General features: G+C 39.1%; 1 protein-coding gene across 2 annotated transcripts in view; it reads right to left on the bottom strand.

Annotated features, from left to right (window-relative positions):
* The window catches only part of OXR1 (oxidation resistance 1), a 375079-nt gene that overhangs the window by 235714 nt on the left and 122755 nt on the right, over positions 1–16610 (bottom strand). For both annotated transcript variants that reach the window (XM_060127554.1, XM_060127556.1), the window contains exon 2: positions 2713–2909. In XM_060127554.1, the coding sequence (XP_059983537.1) occupies positions 2713–2909 (197 nt within the window). The remainder of the gene's footprint in view (positions 1–2712; positions 2910–16610) is intronic.

Genomic DNA, 16610 nt, shown 5'->3' with positions numbered 1-16610 from the left:
ATTAGCCACTAAGAGACATTTAAATAAGTCCAAAATTTTCTAGTTCTTTTTTTTAATTTAAAAATTCTTCAATTCCTAGAATGATTACTTAAATATAGTACTGCACTTCATTGCTAAACTTAAATGTAGTAGCAACTTGGCCACAAGAGGGCTCCCAGGTTTTTCCAGTTGTGTGAGCTATAAATCGAGACACTGAACGATATCTTTAAATGAAAGGGCATGTTGGCTGGTGGATGGGTTAGTTGGCATGGTTTCCTTAAGTGAAATTTTCTGGGGATTGCAGTAAAAATATCACTCCACTGTATCACTCAAAGAAACTCCTCGGGCTCACCTCTCTAGACGGGGATGGTATCCTTCCGAGTGACATAAAAGGCAGACTCTAAAATGTCACAAGAAGGTTAATTTCATTCACAGAGTTGGCTATCTCTGGCTCACAGTTTTTTCTTTAATTTCTTTAAGGTTCTATCCCTCATCTAAAAAAATAGAGAGTATAATACTTACAAGAGTTGTGAGGATCAACTGAGAGAGAAGAAAGGAGCTTAATGTGTGCCTAGTATTTGGAATTACCAATAAATGGCAGTTATAATTGTTGTTGTCTTTATTACCAATACATTTACTAAGGGATACTGAAATAGGCTTGCTTTGTGAAATGATCTTTCAATATAGGTGATTATGTGGTTGCTAATATTTCAGCCTTGAAAATGTCTCCAGGTCTATTTTAACATACAGACATGCCACTGACATTGCTTATGAATCAAACTGTTGCAAATCCAAAAATAAACATTCACTAGCTGCAGGACTACTTAAAATAACTGATAGTTCATCTTTCTGCAATCCAAACTCACCATTTAGAATTCTATTTTTCAGGCTTAGTTGTTTATTTACATTGGCCAAGCTGGGGGTCAATGTTTTACCCTCATTTTCTCATCTTTAAGGAATATTGAGTTTATAAGATAAACTTTATTTTCTGAAGGCAAAATATTGTCTTCTTATCCAGTTAATAAATCAGAAAGGCAGTAGATGGTAGTGGACATGTTGAAGGGTGGGAGGAGAGGACATTGGAAAATGGAGAGAGAAGCAGTTATGTAAACGTCACGGGCTTTTCTAGTTGATTGATTTTTAGAACTCTGCTATCATAAGTTTTAAAAATGGAAATATGTACCTGTCTACACTCTCGTATATCAATTCTCATTATCACTGACCACTGACATCCTCAAAGACACCATGCTTGTTGTCTATTAAAAAATAAGACTTTAACATCTTCATGTGGAAAAAAAGGAAACCTGAGAGTAGATATAGGAAGAAGATATAAAATGGTAGGAAATGGTAGAAATCTGATCTGATTACATTTCTAGATAGAGACACTAAAATATCCGAGAAAAAATTCCAAACATCCCATAATGGGGTGGTGGGGTGCTGGATACCAAGAACAACATGACCCCTTTGATGTAACTTTAGTAAAGGCATTAAGCCAACAGTGTCTACTATTAAGGATTTGGGTGATGACCAAATCTCTCCAAATGAAATAATAAGCAACGGCGAAGCATCCATCTTCTTCCTGGTAGATTCATCTCCCCTACACATCACCTCTACCATACATATGTTTAGCACCTTGTGTCTCAATTAGACCTAAAACACTGAAAATTGTTATTGTGAGTTAAAAATCAAGGCCAAAGACATGATGAACAAATATTGGTACCTAAAAGTTGGTAATTCGACTTATTTGAATTGATTACCTCTAACACTCCAATTAAGTGTTAACGTTCAAAATTACAGGATATTATTCTACCTGGGAAAAAGGCGGCATAATGTCTGCAAGACCCTATCCACAGCCTACTACCCTGTCATACATTGGGATCTGGACGTGATTCAATCTCTCCAATGTGAAGTAATGTGCAAGGTAAAAACGGACCTACAACATAATCTGTCCTTCCTCAGAACGTAATAATTTTCTATTTTCTTAGTGGCTTTGTTAGTTACAGGCTGACATCAACCACTGTCTCAACAACCTGACAGAACAGGGTCAGCCACTTGAAAGCCTGGAGGGAGAATGAAAAGAGCAAAAACCGAAAAACAAAAACAAAAACGGCGCCCGGCTAAAGACTGGCAGAAATGAAAATAGTAGCACATAAGCTTAAAACTTGGAAAACCATATATATGTAATTTACTTCTCTTAGGCAGGATATAGAAGGTCCTCAGGCCTACTCTCTTACTTAACTTTGCTGAAGGTGTGCAGTATTTTTCCAACTCCATGTTCAGACTGTATGAGATGTCCACCATAAACCATCAGAAAGATATACAGTCGGCCCTCTGTATCTGCAGGTTCCACATCCACGTATTCAACCAACCAAGGATTGAAGATATTTGGGGGGGAATATCCAGCAAGTTCCAAAAAAGCAAAACTTGAATCTTCTGCACATCCAGTACTATTTACATAGCATTTACGTTACATTCGGTATTATAAGTAACCTAGAGATGATTTAAAGTATATGGGAGGATGTGTGTAGGTTATATGCAAATACTATGCCGTTTTATATAAGGGGCTTGAGCATCCTTGGATTTTGGTGTCCCTGAAGGGTCCTGGAACCAGTGGATACTGAGGGAGGACTGTACACGTTATATAAACAAGGGACATTTAACCACAGCCCCACACATTCACTGTGCTGTTTGGATAGACCCCATCTATTCACTTGCATAAATCGTGGTGCTCACCAATGGTGTAGAACCTCTTCAGCTCACTCCTTCGGGAAGGATGCTTCTGGGAATTTGCTGCGTTGTTCTGCTCTTCTTCAATGATGGACGTCTTGGGTGTGGTGGGTTTACTGGCTTGTGGCATTTGCTTTCCTGCACCAGCCAAAGGGTTGAACCCTGGAGCAGTAATATCCACCGACTGGGACTTTTTCTTCAACCTACAGGTAAAGAATACCGCGTGCTGTAATTACTGACTCTAGACAAAGACACACTTTCTTCATATTTATCTCCACCACAATTTCTTTGAGTTATACTTGGCCTTGAAAGAGAAATTACAGACCTTCCCTACAGTATTTTAAATTCTTCAAATATTCTTGAAACTAGTGGGGAAGAAAATCTTCTGTCTAATCATTCTGAAAGGTTTCATTAAAATATATTAAAATGTAAGGTGATAAAAAGAAGACCTTTATTTTTTGAATAGCAAATAAAATGTAACTTCAGACAAAGACAATGCATTTGACTATTGCTTGTACTTTTGAAAGGAGTGTTTTTAATGCTAATGCAAAACATTAGTTAGAAGTAAATAATTGCAACCCAGAAAAGAATAATGAAATGCCTATCTGTATAACTAGAGGCTGCCAGTGCTTTTCTGTTTCATCGGTAACAGCATCTTAGCTGGAAAAATTATAGCGTTTATACTGTTTCTCCAGATACTCTCAATGACAATAAATGTATTGCTCACTCCTGCATTTTAGAGAGCTGACATCAGGCCTAACATGGAAAGCAAAAGGCCACGTAAGCACGAGAATATTTCTCTTGGTATAAAAATAATTGGTAAATGATATGAGTTAAATTCAAATACTTCAAGCTACACAACTTGATATTTGTAATGCAACTGAACCCTAAGCCCAGCTTACTCTAGGCCCTTGGTTCTTCTGGAGGCTAATGTTAAGTGTCATTTTTCAAGTCTTAATTCCCTACAGAAAGCGAGCTGGCAGTTTTCTTTATCAGTTATGGTAGTCACACCTGCAAATGTGGAATTTCCTGAAAGTTTCATACACCTTCACACCTACAGGTTTTATTCAAGCCTTTCCAGTACATTAGCTTCCACTTTCTGCCCCACAGTCAGACTCTACTCCTGCTTCTAGACTCGGCTTAGATGTGGTCTCCTCTGGGCAGCTTTCAATGACATAGACCTTGGTGGCCTGACACCATTCTGCATAGGAGGTTATTCATAATGAGCTCTCAATAAGCGTTTATTAAACTGAATTTACCAGAGCAAAAGCTTTGTTAAAGAAATAAAATATATCAATTAGTAGAAGATTCTTTAATGAAAGCAGTGTTTACTGAATTTTAGTCATTGAATTATCACCTGTAGGATATCTGCCATCTTCACATACCACCTATGTTACCTACTTAATATTCATGAAAATTGACTCGCTTTATCCAAATTGCCAACAAATATATTAACAAGTGCTCAACAGCACTAGTCATGAGAAATACAAACTAAGACCACACTGCAGTCATGAACAGATCTACCAAAAGGGCTAAAATGTCAAAAACATGGCATGAAGTATGGTGATAAGCAGCAACTGGAATTCTGGGACACTGATGGTAGAGACCACTTTGGGCAAATGCCTGCTTAGCTGAAGGCATGCATCTTTTGACTCACCAATTCTATTCTTAGAATTTATCCTACACAAATATAGGCGTGTTCACCAAAAGACCCAGTTGAGAGTATTCACAGAAGCACTATCTGTAACACACAAATATCAAAAACAGCCCAAATGTCTTACCAACAGTAGAAATGCATAAGTGAGTTATGATGATACTTACATAGTGGAATTTTATACAGCAATGGAAATGAACAAACTACAACTACTTGCAACAACATGGATGGTTTTCATAAAAATAATGTTGAGAAAAGGAGACAGATACATAAAGGCACATGCTCTAGGATTCCATTTGTATAAAGTTCAGATAGAAGCAAAACAATCTATGATATTAAAAGTGTGGGTAGGATAACTGCTGGGGGAGTTATTACATTGATAGAGACATGAAGGGCTTTCTGGGATTCTGGTACTATTTTGTTTCCTAATCTGGGTTCTATGTATTTACTTTGTGAAAATCTAATGATCTATGGTTTCTGCATCTTTTCTGAGTATACCATATACTCCAATAAAAAGTCTCCATCTGAGGGCTTCCCTGGTGGCGCGGCGGTTGAGAGTCCGCCTGCCGATGCAGGGGACACAGGTTCGTGCCCCAGTCCGGGAAGATCCCACAGGCCGCGGAGTGGCTGGGCCCGTGAGCCATGGCCGCTGAGCCTGCGCGTCCGGAGCCTGTGCTCCGCAACGGGAGGGGCCACAACAGTGAGAGGCCCGCGTACCGCAAAAAAAAAAAAAAAAAAGTCTCCATCTGAAACTGACTGAATTTTTAACTTATTCATTTACAATGAAGATTACATATAGTTACTGAATGGCTGCTTGCTACAAAAAGGTGACAGTAGAAAGAAATAGAATTAAAGTCTTGGCCTCTAGACTCCCAAAGATGGCCAGAGTAGAGTGAATCTAAAGAAGGATCCTTTCCTCGCTGGGGATGGCTATTCCCTATCCCCTATCCCCCTGCTTTTCATGAACTGAAAGGGACTATTCATTCATTCCTTGAATGGCTACTCTGCACCAGGTGCTACTGGGCACCACGGATACACAGTGAGCAAAAGAGGCAAAACACCTGCCATCATGGAATCCTCATTCTTACAGAGGGAGACAAGTAATAAGCAAAGAAAGAAACCAACAGATAACAAATCAGGTGGCAAAAAGTACTGTGGATTAAAACAAAGCAGAGTAAAAGGGATAGCAGACAGAGATGTACAGGCATACTATTATATAAAGGAGAGCCAAGGTAGTGCTCTCACACCATCAGACTTTTGAGGAGAGACCTGAAAGAAGGAGCCATGAGCATATTTGGGGAGCAGCATTTCAGCAAATGGGGAACCAGTTTTTTTTGTGTTAGAGGAACAAAGTGGCTGGAACCGAAAAAGGGAGGGGAAGAGAAACAGGAGATGAAGTCAACAAGATGGTGCTGGGGAGCAGGGGAAGGAGGACAGATTATACAGAGCTTCAAGGTCATTCAAGAAGGAGGCCCGGAGAGGATGTGAGCAAAGGAGAAATGGCACGATGACTGTATTTTAAAAGAATCACTTTGGTTGCTTTGTTGAAATTAGGTTGAAGGCTGTATTTCCAACTTAAGCAAACTGCACGCAACGTCCTTCAAGGAATCACCACCAAAAATCACCTACAACATACAAATCAACATACAACCAAGTATGTCGTAATGTTCAACATACTTAAGGAAACAAGGGTTTACTTTGTACAGGGTTATGTATTTATTAATGCCTTGGTCTTCCAATAACATCATTCTTGTCTTAGTCTGGAGTTTGTAGACTGGAACTAAAAGTTATGGTAGTACTATATGCAGCTTAAGAAGGCATTAAGATTAATAAGAAGTTAAGAAATAAGCTGGGGGCCACCAAAGCAGCAACGTTAATTTGTCCCAACGTGGCTTTCCGAAAACTGCACTTAGACACAAAGACTTAGACTATACTAAAAACATTACACTGAACCCTACAAACTCTAAGAAATCACCAATATTTGACCATTTTCACTTACAAAAAGGTTAATTTTTCTAGAGTTCATCCTATAAACTGTATTTCAAAATTAAATTTGAGTTTCAGTATAAAGCAAGTTTTCTGGGGGGAGGGGGGTGCAGAGGAGTAGGGATTGAAAGGAAAAGTGCTAAATTTTCCTGAAAGAAATTCAACTGCTCTCTAGTTCTCAACAAAGATTATTTTCAAAATGTAAATGTGACAGATTTTATTTCCAATTCACATAGCAGATTATTTCATCACCAGAAATTGTTTATATCTTATGTTGGTCTGTTTTAGAATTGACCAGAGTTGCTAAAGTTATGTGTCCCATGGGAGGATATCAACAATGGATCTTATGTTTGATAAAGGGCTAGATACTATAATTAAGGAAGTTCTCCAACACTTCAAACACCTAAGTGTCCCACAACTCCTTTTATAGCCTCTTTGGAATGAGCAAAGGACAAAGGCAAGCAGCCAATAGGCTTTCTGTATTTCCCCTCTTCTTTCTGCCCTTCCCCAGCAGACACTCTTCCCAATCAAGACTTGAAAGGTATCATGTTTTCGTGTTGTTGCTGGAGTCGGGAATACTGCTAGTAGCTTTGTGGGCTTGCTTAAGAAAAGACTTCCATTTGCATGATCTTAGAAAGCAGAACTGTGTGGGTAATTGAATTACTCCTTTAAAGATTCTAAAGATGACTACTGTGGTTGACAAGGAAACCTGCTAAATGCTACCTTCGATTTCCAAATTTCATGAAAAGGGAAGTCTTTTTTACATTTTTTAACAATGTTCTTAATTAAATGTGTTAAATGTAAATATAGCATAATGGCCTATGTAGTTGTACATGAGATAAAATACCCATTGATGATAAATGAAGCACTACAAATAGAGACAAAAATAATCCCTTAATAGGCACTGAAAGGATCTTTGTTTAGTGTGCTTTGCATTTCCAAAGACATGACTAGAAGGAGCCATCCCTCTTGGCGTGGCTCTGATAGGCAGACCGTCTGGTGTTTCATAATCTTTGCCTTTTCTTGTTCCTCTGTTCTTGAACAAAAAAGAATTCTTCCTACTCCTCCAAACATATATCCCACTACCTCCTTTCTGCATGGGAACAATGTTGGACACTTCTCTGAGACTCAGTTTCCTCATCTATAAAATGGGGCTAAAACATACCCAGGAAGGTTCTGAGAACTAAGTCAACATCCTATGGGAAAGTACCTAGCATAGCACCTACACAGGATGCAAGTTCCAATCTCTTTATGATGATGTAAGGGGATATAATTTTGTTCAAACTTCTATGAATGCTGAGGAAATTATATCAGTTTCTTAGGATCCTTCCCTGCTGCGCAACTTTAAACATTGAGCCTCTAGGGATTACATTACATTTTGTAGGGGGCTTCACCTTTTCTGGAGTGTGGATTTTGGTGAAGGAGTGGAAGATAACAAGAGGAGACATGCTAAATGGGAGTCCTTTGGGTGGTGTGTAATATGGTATTTTTCCTGTGAGAGCCCCCAAATCTTTTGGAAAACAACTGAATCCATTGAATAGTTCACTTGAGTTATACATATTTTTAATCTGTGTGGAGTTGACCTAAATTAGCAAACTCATAAGCAGAGGTAGAGACCAGGGAATCAGGAGGAAGTAAGGACAAGACCAAGAAAGCAAGCGTGAGGAGGGTTTTTGCCTCTCCTACTCTGTAAAATAGGGTTCATGCCGATTTCAACCAGTTCTCCATGGAGCAGGAGAAGCCCTGTAGGCGGAGGATGATGAAATGTGAAGTCACGGGAGCTAGAGAAAAAAAAGGAATGGCAGAAAACTTTTAATTCTAGCCAATTTAAACAGAATTAATCTCATAGTCATCAGCTAAATTTTATTCTTGCCTAACTTATTTCGACTTTACCAGAAACATAAGAAACCTTCCACTCATTTTCAAAATCACGGAGTAGAATACATGAATCTTCTGTGTTAAAGGATATAATGGACATCTGGAGCCCAGAACTTGTGCCGACAGTGAGTGAACGTGGCTTTAAGCTGCTCACCACACAGGACTTCTCCGCAAGATGTGGGTCAACCCTCTATTTCAATGGCTTTCACCATGGAGAAGCTTTTCCTAAGCATCTTCACATTTAGATGTTTATTACTCTGGTTTATTACCTGTCATACTCTTTTGGTCTTACCTTCCCTTTCCCTCTCACACTGTGGGGATTTTCACCTTCCCACTATCTCCACCCTTCAATCATCTTCCCTCCAAGTCATAGCTAAGCAATGCTTTTCATCTTTCTTTGCCTGTCATGCTCTGCATCTTTTAACAGTTTTGTTAACTTGTTTGAATACTGCATAATAGAACTCTACCTTAAGCCTAAACTAAACCCTGGTATGACTTAAATACATAAGAAAAAAAAATTCATTTAACCTGAGTTCTTAACTGGAATTACTTCTCCCATCAAGTGAATTTAAATCGTACATTTTTTATAACTAATTGGATATGTTCCTGAGCTCTGTAGCTATCTGGGGAAAAAATGAACCTTCTATTAATCATTTACTATATAGTATTAGGATGCCCATAGCAATAATAGCAACAGTTGGGAAAATCTACTACGGTATAAGGGGAATATTCCCTAGGGCATAGGAAAAGTTTGGTTGGGAGGCTAAAAATTAGGGAAGCTGGAATCCAACCAGGACATTTTGACCAAAAAGCCATACTTCAGAATTAGGAGACAGAGATAAATTTCAGCTCTGACACTAATCAGTCATGTGACTGTGGACAAGAACTTGGACTGTCTGGGTCTCTACTTTCTTACCCACAATGGTGGCATTCAGGCTATCTACCTACTTGACCCAAGAGAGTTACTGTGAACAGAAAATGCGTTAATTTCAATGAAAGTACTTGGTAAAATTCCACAGAACTCTGCAGTACCAGTAGCAGCTATACAAATTCCCTCTTTGCCCCATTTATTTGTTGTATACTTACACAAATGTACATGTACACATACATACATGGATGCATGTGAATGGCTATGCCCCAAAGACTCAATGCTTGTAGTCCTTTCCAGTAATTTCCAACCAGAAGACCATCTGTGATTTGCACAACTCATTACTGTTAGCAAAGCTGTCTCCTTGCTTCCTAAAAGAGCTAATGTAAGGATATTTTTTAAAGTAGTAAAGCTGCTGAGAATGTAGATTTTCGAAGTTGGATACTGTGCGCTGCAAAAATGTCAAGTCACTCAAAAAGAGCTTTTGAGAGTGAATGCCTAAAGAATTTTCACACTGCAAAATTAAGGGCTTTTGTTACCCCTGCTGTAAAGTTTGACTAAAAATCAGCAGCTAAAAACAAACCACAAAACCATCAAAAAACAAGCATATTCAGAAGTCCAAGCAGAAGAAATGACAGATTGGAAACCTATGCATTAAAACAAGAAAACAATCCCTTGGGGTATGGGGTATGCCAATTACAGCCTGCTCTATAATTGCTGTGGCCAATCTATTCTTTGTGCTCCTAAACACAAGGATTAAGACAGAAAATATCATTAACATGGGATCAGGAATTACACAGTCTTCTTTTAAAATTCCAAACCAATGCAAAAAGTTTCAACAGAATTATCATTTGGGAGTACAAACTGGTAGTGGAACAGTTAATGGGACACCAAAACTAGAGACCTTGTTATAAGATGTTTCTAGCCCTGTATTCATTCTAAGAGATTTATACTTTCCTATCTTGGAGATTCAGAGCACAGAAAATTCAAAAATTGAGCCACAGGTGCAATGATATGTAGAAATGGTTTGCTAGGAATTCTCTTGTTAAATGCAATTGAATTCAACTCTGTGAAGAGCAAGCAAGGCCAGTGTACATAATATCAATCATATAGAAGCATACATGAATTCATTACTATCATACCTAATTTTGTAACAAAAATACTAGAAATTAAATCCAAAACCGATCTGCCTCTACAGAGTTCAATAAATCCTAATGTAAAAGGTTAGCCTTTCTTATTGACCTTTCATGAAAAAGACATCCAAGTCCTTGAAGTTTGCCAGCTGGTTTATTTATATCCCCATGCTTATGCCAGCCCAGAGAAAAGAGGTTGGAGAGAAGCATTTTTCATCAGGAATACTCACCACCAGATCAACTGAATTCCTGCATTCACAGAAATTCAGTCTGTTCACCATTTCATTCCTAGGACTTAGCATATTTCTTGGCATATAGAAGGCACGTCATAAATAGTTAAATGAATGAGTCGTTTCATCATGGGAAAAAGCCACAAGAGATAACACAAAAATGCAAGCAAGTTCATGTATAAAATCCATGAAAACAAACTAAGAGAATAAGTAACTTTGGACAGTTTGGGAGCAGATATAATAATCAATTTAGTACATTCACGTAATATAGCCTCTTTCCCATCCGATCATGGTAATGTTTTGAAGCTCAGACAAAGGAAATTATTCCACCTCCATTATCAGTAGTATGATAAAGCTGAACAGTATTTCACTTCTTTTTTCACTAAATTCAGCTTTGTAATTTCTAAAAATACACTCTGTAGTCTTGATAAATTGACATCCCCATGCAAAAAATTTCAGTGGTGGCATGAAGAAGTGAAAAGAGCAAGGACCCTGGAATCAAAAACTGGGGTTCAAGTTCAGGATCTACTGTTTTAAAGTAATCTAATATTAAATAATGTTATCGATTTGAAAGTTCTACTTTATATTTTTGATCACTCATGAAGAATTTTGCCTATTATCTTTCTACTATCAAGTTTCCAAAAATTAAGTCAATAGTAGTAAAATTTTATGTTTCCCCTTCCATGTACTTTCCAATTATACCATTATATTGTAAGCATTCACTTTGAAATTACACAGATTTCCAATTTATTTCAGTTTTTGCCTTGGAACTTCAAAGCCTTTCGACTGGAAAATCCTGAAAGTAGAAACACATTATGCAAATCCAAAGATTAGGGCTTGAAGGATTTGGAAGTCAAATTCTTGTAAATGTTCCACAGTCTTCTGTAATAACTCACAGAGATGGAATTTAATTTTATTACCTTTGATGAAATGATTTGTAACAGCTATTGCCACATCGATTGCATTCTGTTTATTCATCTTAGGGAGAAGGAAATCAGAATAAAGAAGACTATTTTAAGACTTTAGGCTTCTATCCAACATTGTTGATTAAAGGAATCTATGTTTAACAGGGCCTATTACAAACTATCTGTATAAAGCATATGGACTAGCTGATTAAAATGTAGTTTTGCTTACGCACAACATAAGGCAACTCCAAACTTAATCAAGATAGCTTCTGCAGGTAATAATACTCTGGGCCAAAGCGCAATGGTTTATAGTTAAAATGCCAATGTAGCACAAAAATCTCCCGTCTTAATTTCCCCAAATTAATACATGAGACACAGGAAAAGAAGTTCAAAAATATAGGTCTCTTATTTACATATTAATTCAGGAGCTTGATGGAAAACATCACTTCATTTAATCCATTGTTTCTTTACCTCTTTAAACCAACCCATCCTATTGTCATCCTAAATATTTTCAAATGAAAATGATGCCTTGTTGTTTTTAAGTGTAAGATTGCATTATTGAGGGTATTCCTGATGGAAAAGGATTTTTTTTAAACTGTCCTACGTAGACTCTAAGTAGCTACCCTAGAATAGGGCAACCATGTGCCCTCTCCCAGTTTGAAGATCACTGGGGAACCTGTTATAGTTTTCTTCTGTTCAGATAATAGTGGTTTAACACATGAGGTCTACGAAGTGTGCCCCCAATACAGCAAAGTTGGATTTTAGACTTTCTTCAGGTAAACATACTATAAAATGTTTAAAATTACATTAAAGAAGTCACTGTCTTCTTCCCAGTGGCAACTCTATAAACCTACATTTCTTTCCCTATTATTTAACACATTTTTCCTATTACAGAAAAGGGTATGGTCCTCCTCTTGTTAAAGCTAATCTCTCCATGTGTTCTCTGAATCCAACAGCATCCTCTCTCTATACCTGAGGTTTTAATGTACTAACTACTCTCTTCCCTCTGTAAATCCTGAACCAACTGAGAAATAAAGACAGGAGTCAAGGACTCCGTTACAAGCTGGCAGCTTGGAGAAGCAGTATCCTGGTGAGGCTGCTCCATGCTCAGAGAACATCACAAAGATGCTGTGGGCATCACATCCCAAAGACAGAAAGCAGAGGAGGTGGCGCCAGACCTCTGCAGTCCCTTTCACAGTTTGAGAAGTTGCTCTCCTTCCTTTGGAGAGGCACAGACACAGAGAGCCAAAGGTCTCTTCTAAATCCTTCACAAAGGAAGGAAGTTTCTATTTTACACGCACAGGCAGGGACGCCGGCAAGGCAGACGATGCTCCTCCTACATCACTTTCTCAACTTTACTCCTAGGTTATCTGCTTCCAACCTGTCATGAATCTCCCCCTCTTTGCTAAACCATTCCCACCAGCATTCCACCAGGTGCTAAAATCTCTCATCCCTTCAAGAAGCTGTTTTCTTCCTAAGGCTACCATCCCATTTCTTGAGTTCCCTTCTCTGTGTCACAGCACTCGGCTTCATCTCTTCATCACTGCACAGCCCTCTCCAATACCACTCTCGCAAAACGACTCATTTAGGTTTTCAATCATTTCACACAAAGTTACTTTTTTTGGTTTTCATCTCTTTTTTAGTCTTTGAGTCACAGGATGTGTTTGTAGAGGTGGATGGCACAAAGGGTAAGACTCTGGAGTTAGAAGCCTGCGTCCAAAATTTGGGCAAATTGCTTCATCTCTCTACAGTTTACTCACTTGTAAAACGAGTTTAATAACACTACTTACCTTGAAGTGTTATTAAAAGGATAACATAACATCACCCATATAAATATTCAGCATGATATGCACTGGTACATATAAATCCTCAACTTTTTTTTAACGGCCCCTCTATGTTGAAACATCCTAGCTTAGAGCCCCTGACACACAATACTTCTAATATTCCTTTTTTTCCCACTATTCCTTAAAGAGTTCCTTTTTTTCCCTTTCAACCCTAAATTCTGGAATATCCAGGGGCCTAACGGAGCTGGGCCGCCCTTCGCTTTACGTTCACTATCTCCCTAGATGTTCTCATCCATTCCCTTGGGAAGAAATATTTATATGCTAAAAACTCCCACATTTATACCTCCAGCTCAAACTTTCCCCAGAACGGCAGACTTAAATATACAACTAGCTACTTGGCATTATCGATTACCTGTGGCACATCCTAAACTCACCATGTCCCTAAACAAATTCTTGGTTCCTAAATTTGCCTCAACCTTCCTTCCTGTCTTCTCCATCTTTGCAAATGGCACCAACACCTACGGTTATTCAAGCCGGAAAACTCGAAGTTATATTTGTTCCCTCCCTTTCCAACACTCTCCAATTCTAATTCATCAACACATTCTCTCCATTCTGCCTTCCCAAATTATACCTTCAGCCTCTCCACTTCTCTCCATCTCCACTCCCACCTCCCTAGTCACCAGCCCACTGGATTACTGCCACAGCCTCCATATTGGTCTCCCTGTTAGACTTGCCTTTTTTCCTACCTATTCTTGCAGCAGCCGTAACAAGCATTTTAAGCCTAAAGGAGATAGGCTACTCTCTTGCTCCAAAGAACTGAATGCCTCCCCAGTGTGACCTGATGAATTTCTCAACTGCTTTCCATGGGCTGTAAGTCCCTGCATCTCTCCATCTCCTACTTCATCCTGGGCTCTTCTTCTTGCTCATGTGCCGGTCCCCTTGGTGTCCTTCAAGGTTCTCAAACACGCCAAGCTCTTGCCTTCCCCAGGGCCTTTGCACATGCTATTTCCTCTGACTCTTTGAGTTGCTGGTTGCTTCTCATTTTTTAACTCTCCTCAGAAACCCCATCCCCCATGATTCTAAGTAGGTTGTCTCCCATCTCCTACCTCCCGGCCCCACTCTAGCTGTGCTTTAGCGCTCTGCTCATCTGCTTCTCAGGGTATTTATCACCACGTCTAATGATACATTTGTTCATGTTTACTTTTTTCTCTTCTGTCTCTCTCACTTTGCTGTTCACTCTGGTGGGCCTGGAAGCACATCTCCTTTATCCATCTACCAAGTGCCTTGCACAGTATGTGCACACCCAAAATATTTACTACACGAATAAGTGAATCGATGAAGAAATAAGTACATTATCCCTCTGCGTAAATTCCAGACATGTCTTCACTCAGAAGACTTACAGGGCATGAGGTTATGTTTATCCTCTCCCTCTTCTTTCATTTTTAGTTTGGACCAGTCACAATGTACAGGGCATGAGGTTATGTTTATCCTCTCCTTCTTCTTTCATTTTTAGTTTGGACCGGTCACAATGTACAGGGCATGAGGTTATGTTTATCCTCTCCCTCTTCTTTCATTTTTAGTTTGGACCGGTCACAATGTACAGGGCATGAGGTTATGTTTATCCTCTCCCTCTTCTTTCATTTTTAGTTTGGACCGGTCACAATGTACAGGGCATGAGGTTATGTTTATCCTCTCCCTCTTCTTTCATTTTTAGTTTGGACCGGTCACAATGTACAGGGCATGAGGTTATGTTTATCCTCTCCCTCTTCTTTCATTTTTAGTTTGGACCGGTCACAATGTCCCAAATCTTTCTTAAGAAATTACTGTCACATCTCTTTGGTTAGAAAACCACAATATTCATAACAGTTGTGTGAAAAGAGAGCTGTCTCCAGATCTATGAGAAGGACTAATTTTAAAGGCTGAAAATTACGGTTGAATGCATCATCTAAGGAAGAGACTTGGGCTAGAAGACCCTTTAAAACATGTGTTGATATACTGGCATTATGCTAATGGGCATTTCACTCCTGTATTTTCCGGGTGTCATATTTCTGCAGGTAGTAAATTACATTAGGAGAAAAATCAAATGGAGGTTGAATGCACAGAAGCAAAATATTACATATTAACAAGCCAGGAAGAAAAGGGCAGTAGAAAAAAATATATCCATATATGTCAATTTCTAATTACATTAAAGACTGATAGAAATACCTACATAACTCTATTAAAAATAGTATATTCAGTCAATCATCGTTAAAGAATAAGAAATAAAATCTGATGATGGCAAAAAGTAGCAATCTATACTTACTTGTAGTTTGGAGGGCCCTTACAATCTGTAGGGAAGCTGAGTTCAACCACCGGATTTCACAGTGGCATTACTGGAACTAATATTTCTTGAGCTCATGCTATATATTAAGTAAATGACCAATTACTGCCTTTCATCTGTACACCATAAGCTACCTGAGGTCAGGGATTGTCTTATTTATATTTGAACCACCAGCGCCCTGTATCCTACCGGGCACACAGTGGCCACCATTAAAGGCTTGACTTCACCTAAGGATAAACTGAATAACCAGGTACATACAAGCACCCCAGGAAAGACTGCCTTGGAGTCTTCTTATGAACTCTTAGTTGCTTTATATCACAAAGCTGGTAAAGGCCATACAGTGCTGTTCTGAGCACCTATTCAGAACAGTGCTCTCGACTAGCTTCTGCCATAACTAGGAATAAACCTGACTTAACACACTTAACCTGAACCTCATCATTCTCATCTGTACCATGCTGGATATTACCCCTGTGATATCTGCCTAGCAAGTTTACATTCTTTGTGTTCACCAAGTATCCGCTGACTCCCATCTATGTTCAAGGCACTGTACTATGCTCCAGGGATCTTAGTTGTGGGCATCAGCACTCTGCATTTTGTTAGGTGTTTAAAGCCACCTCTTTCTCTTGTCAGGTGGGATATTTTATAGGTTCTTTGTAGTCCACACCTGACTGGAGATCCCTCCTCTGCAGTTTCCTCTTTTTGAGTGAATGCAAATCTTCTCACTGGACCCTAGTAGCTCCTATACCAGCCCTCACATACACTGCCATGTTATTTCCCCCAAACAGCCCCTCCTCGACAAGATCTAAGACCCTTTCAGGCCAGTTCTCTCTCTTTCTCTCTCTTTCTCTCTCTCTCTCTCTCTCTCTCTCTCTCTCCCCCCCCCCCCCTCTCTCTCTCTCTCTCTCTCTCTCTGCCACATTTTGCCAACAAGAAACAAACATTCCTTGACCTGTAGGTTTCAGCACACTCGCGCGATAGCAGCTCTTTGTATCCCTGTGTCAGATTCTCCCTACTCTTTGATTTCTCATGGTTGAGTCAAAGTCTAACCCATTGTTTCCCCAAGCTCTCTGGGTTGTCCCAATGAAGCCCCATACATAGATTTAAGGTGAGGGTGGGGGTTGGGATAGGACAAGATTCCCAGAACGC

This window comes from Lagenorhynchus albirostris, chromosome 17, assembly GCF_949774975.1.
Source record: "Lagenorhynchus albirostris chromosome 17, mLagAlb1.1, whole genome shotgun sequence".
NCBI classification, from domain to species: domain Eukaryota; kingdom Metazoa; phylum Chordata; class Mammalia; order Artiodactyla; family Delphinidae; genus Lagenorhynchus; species Lagenorhynchus albirostris.
The sequence above is the reverse complement of the archived record's forward strand: the minus strand, read 5'-3'. Positions and strand labels throughout refer to the sequence as shown.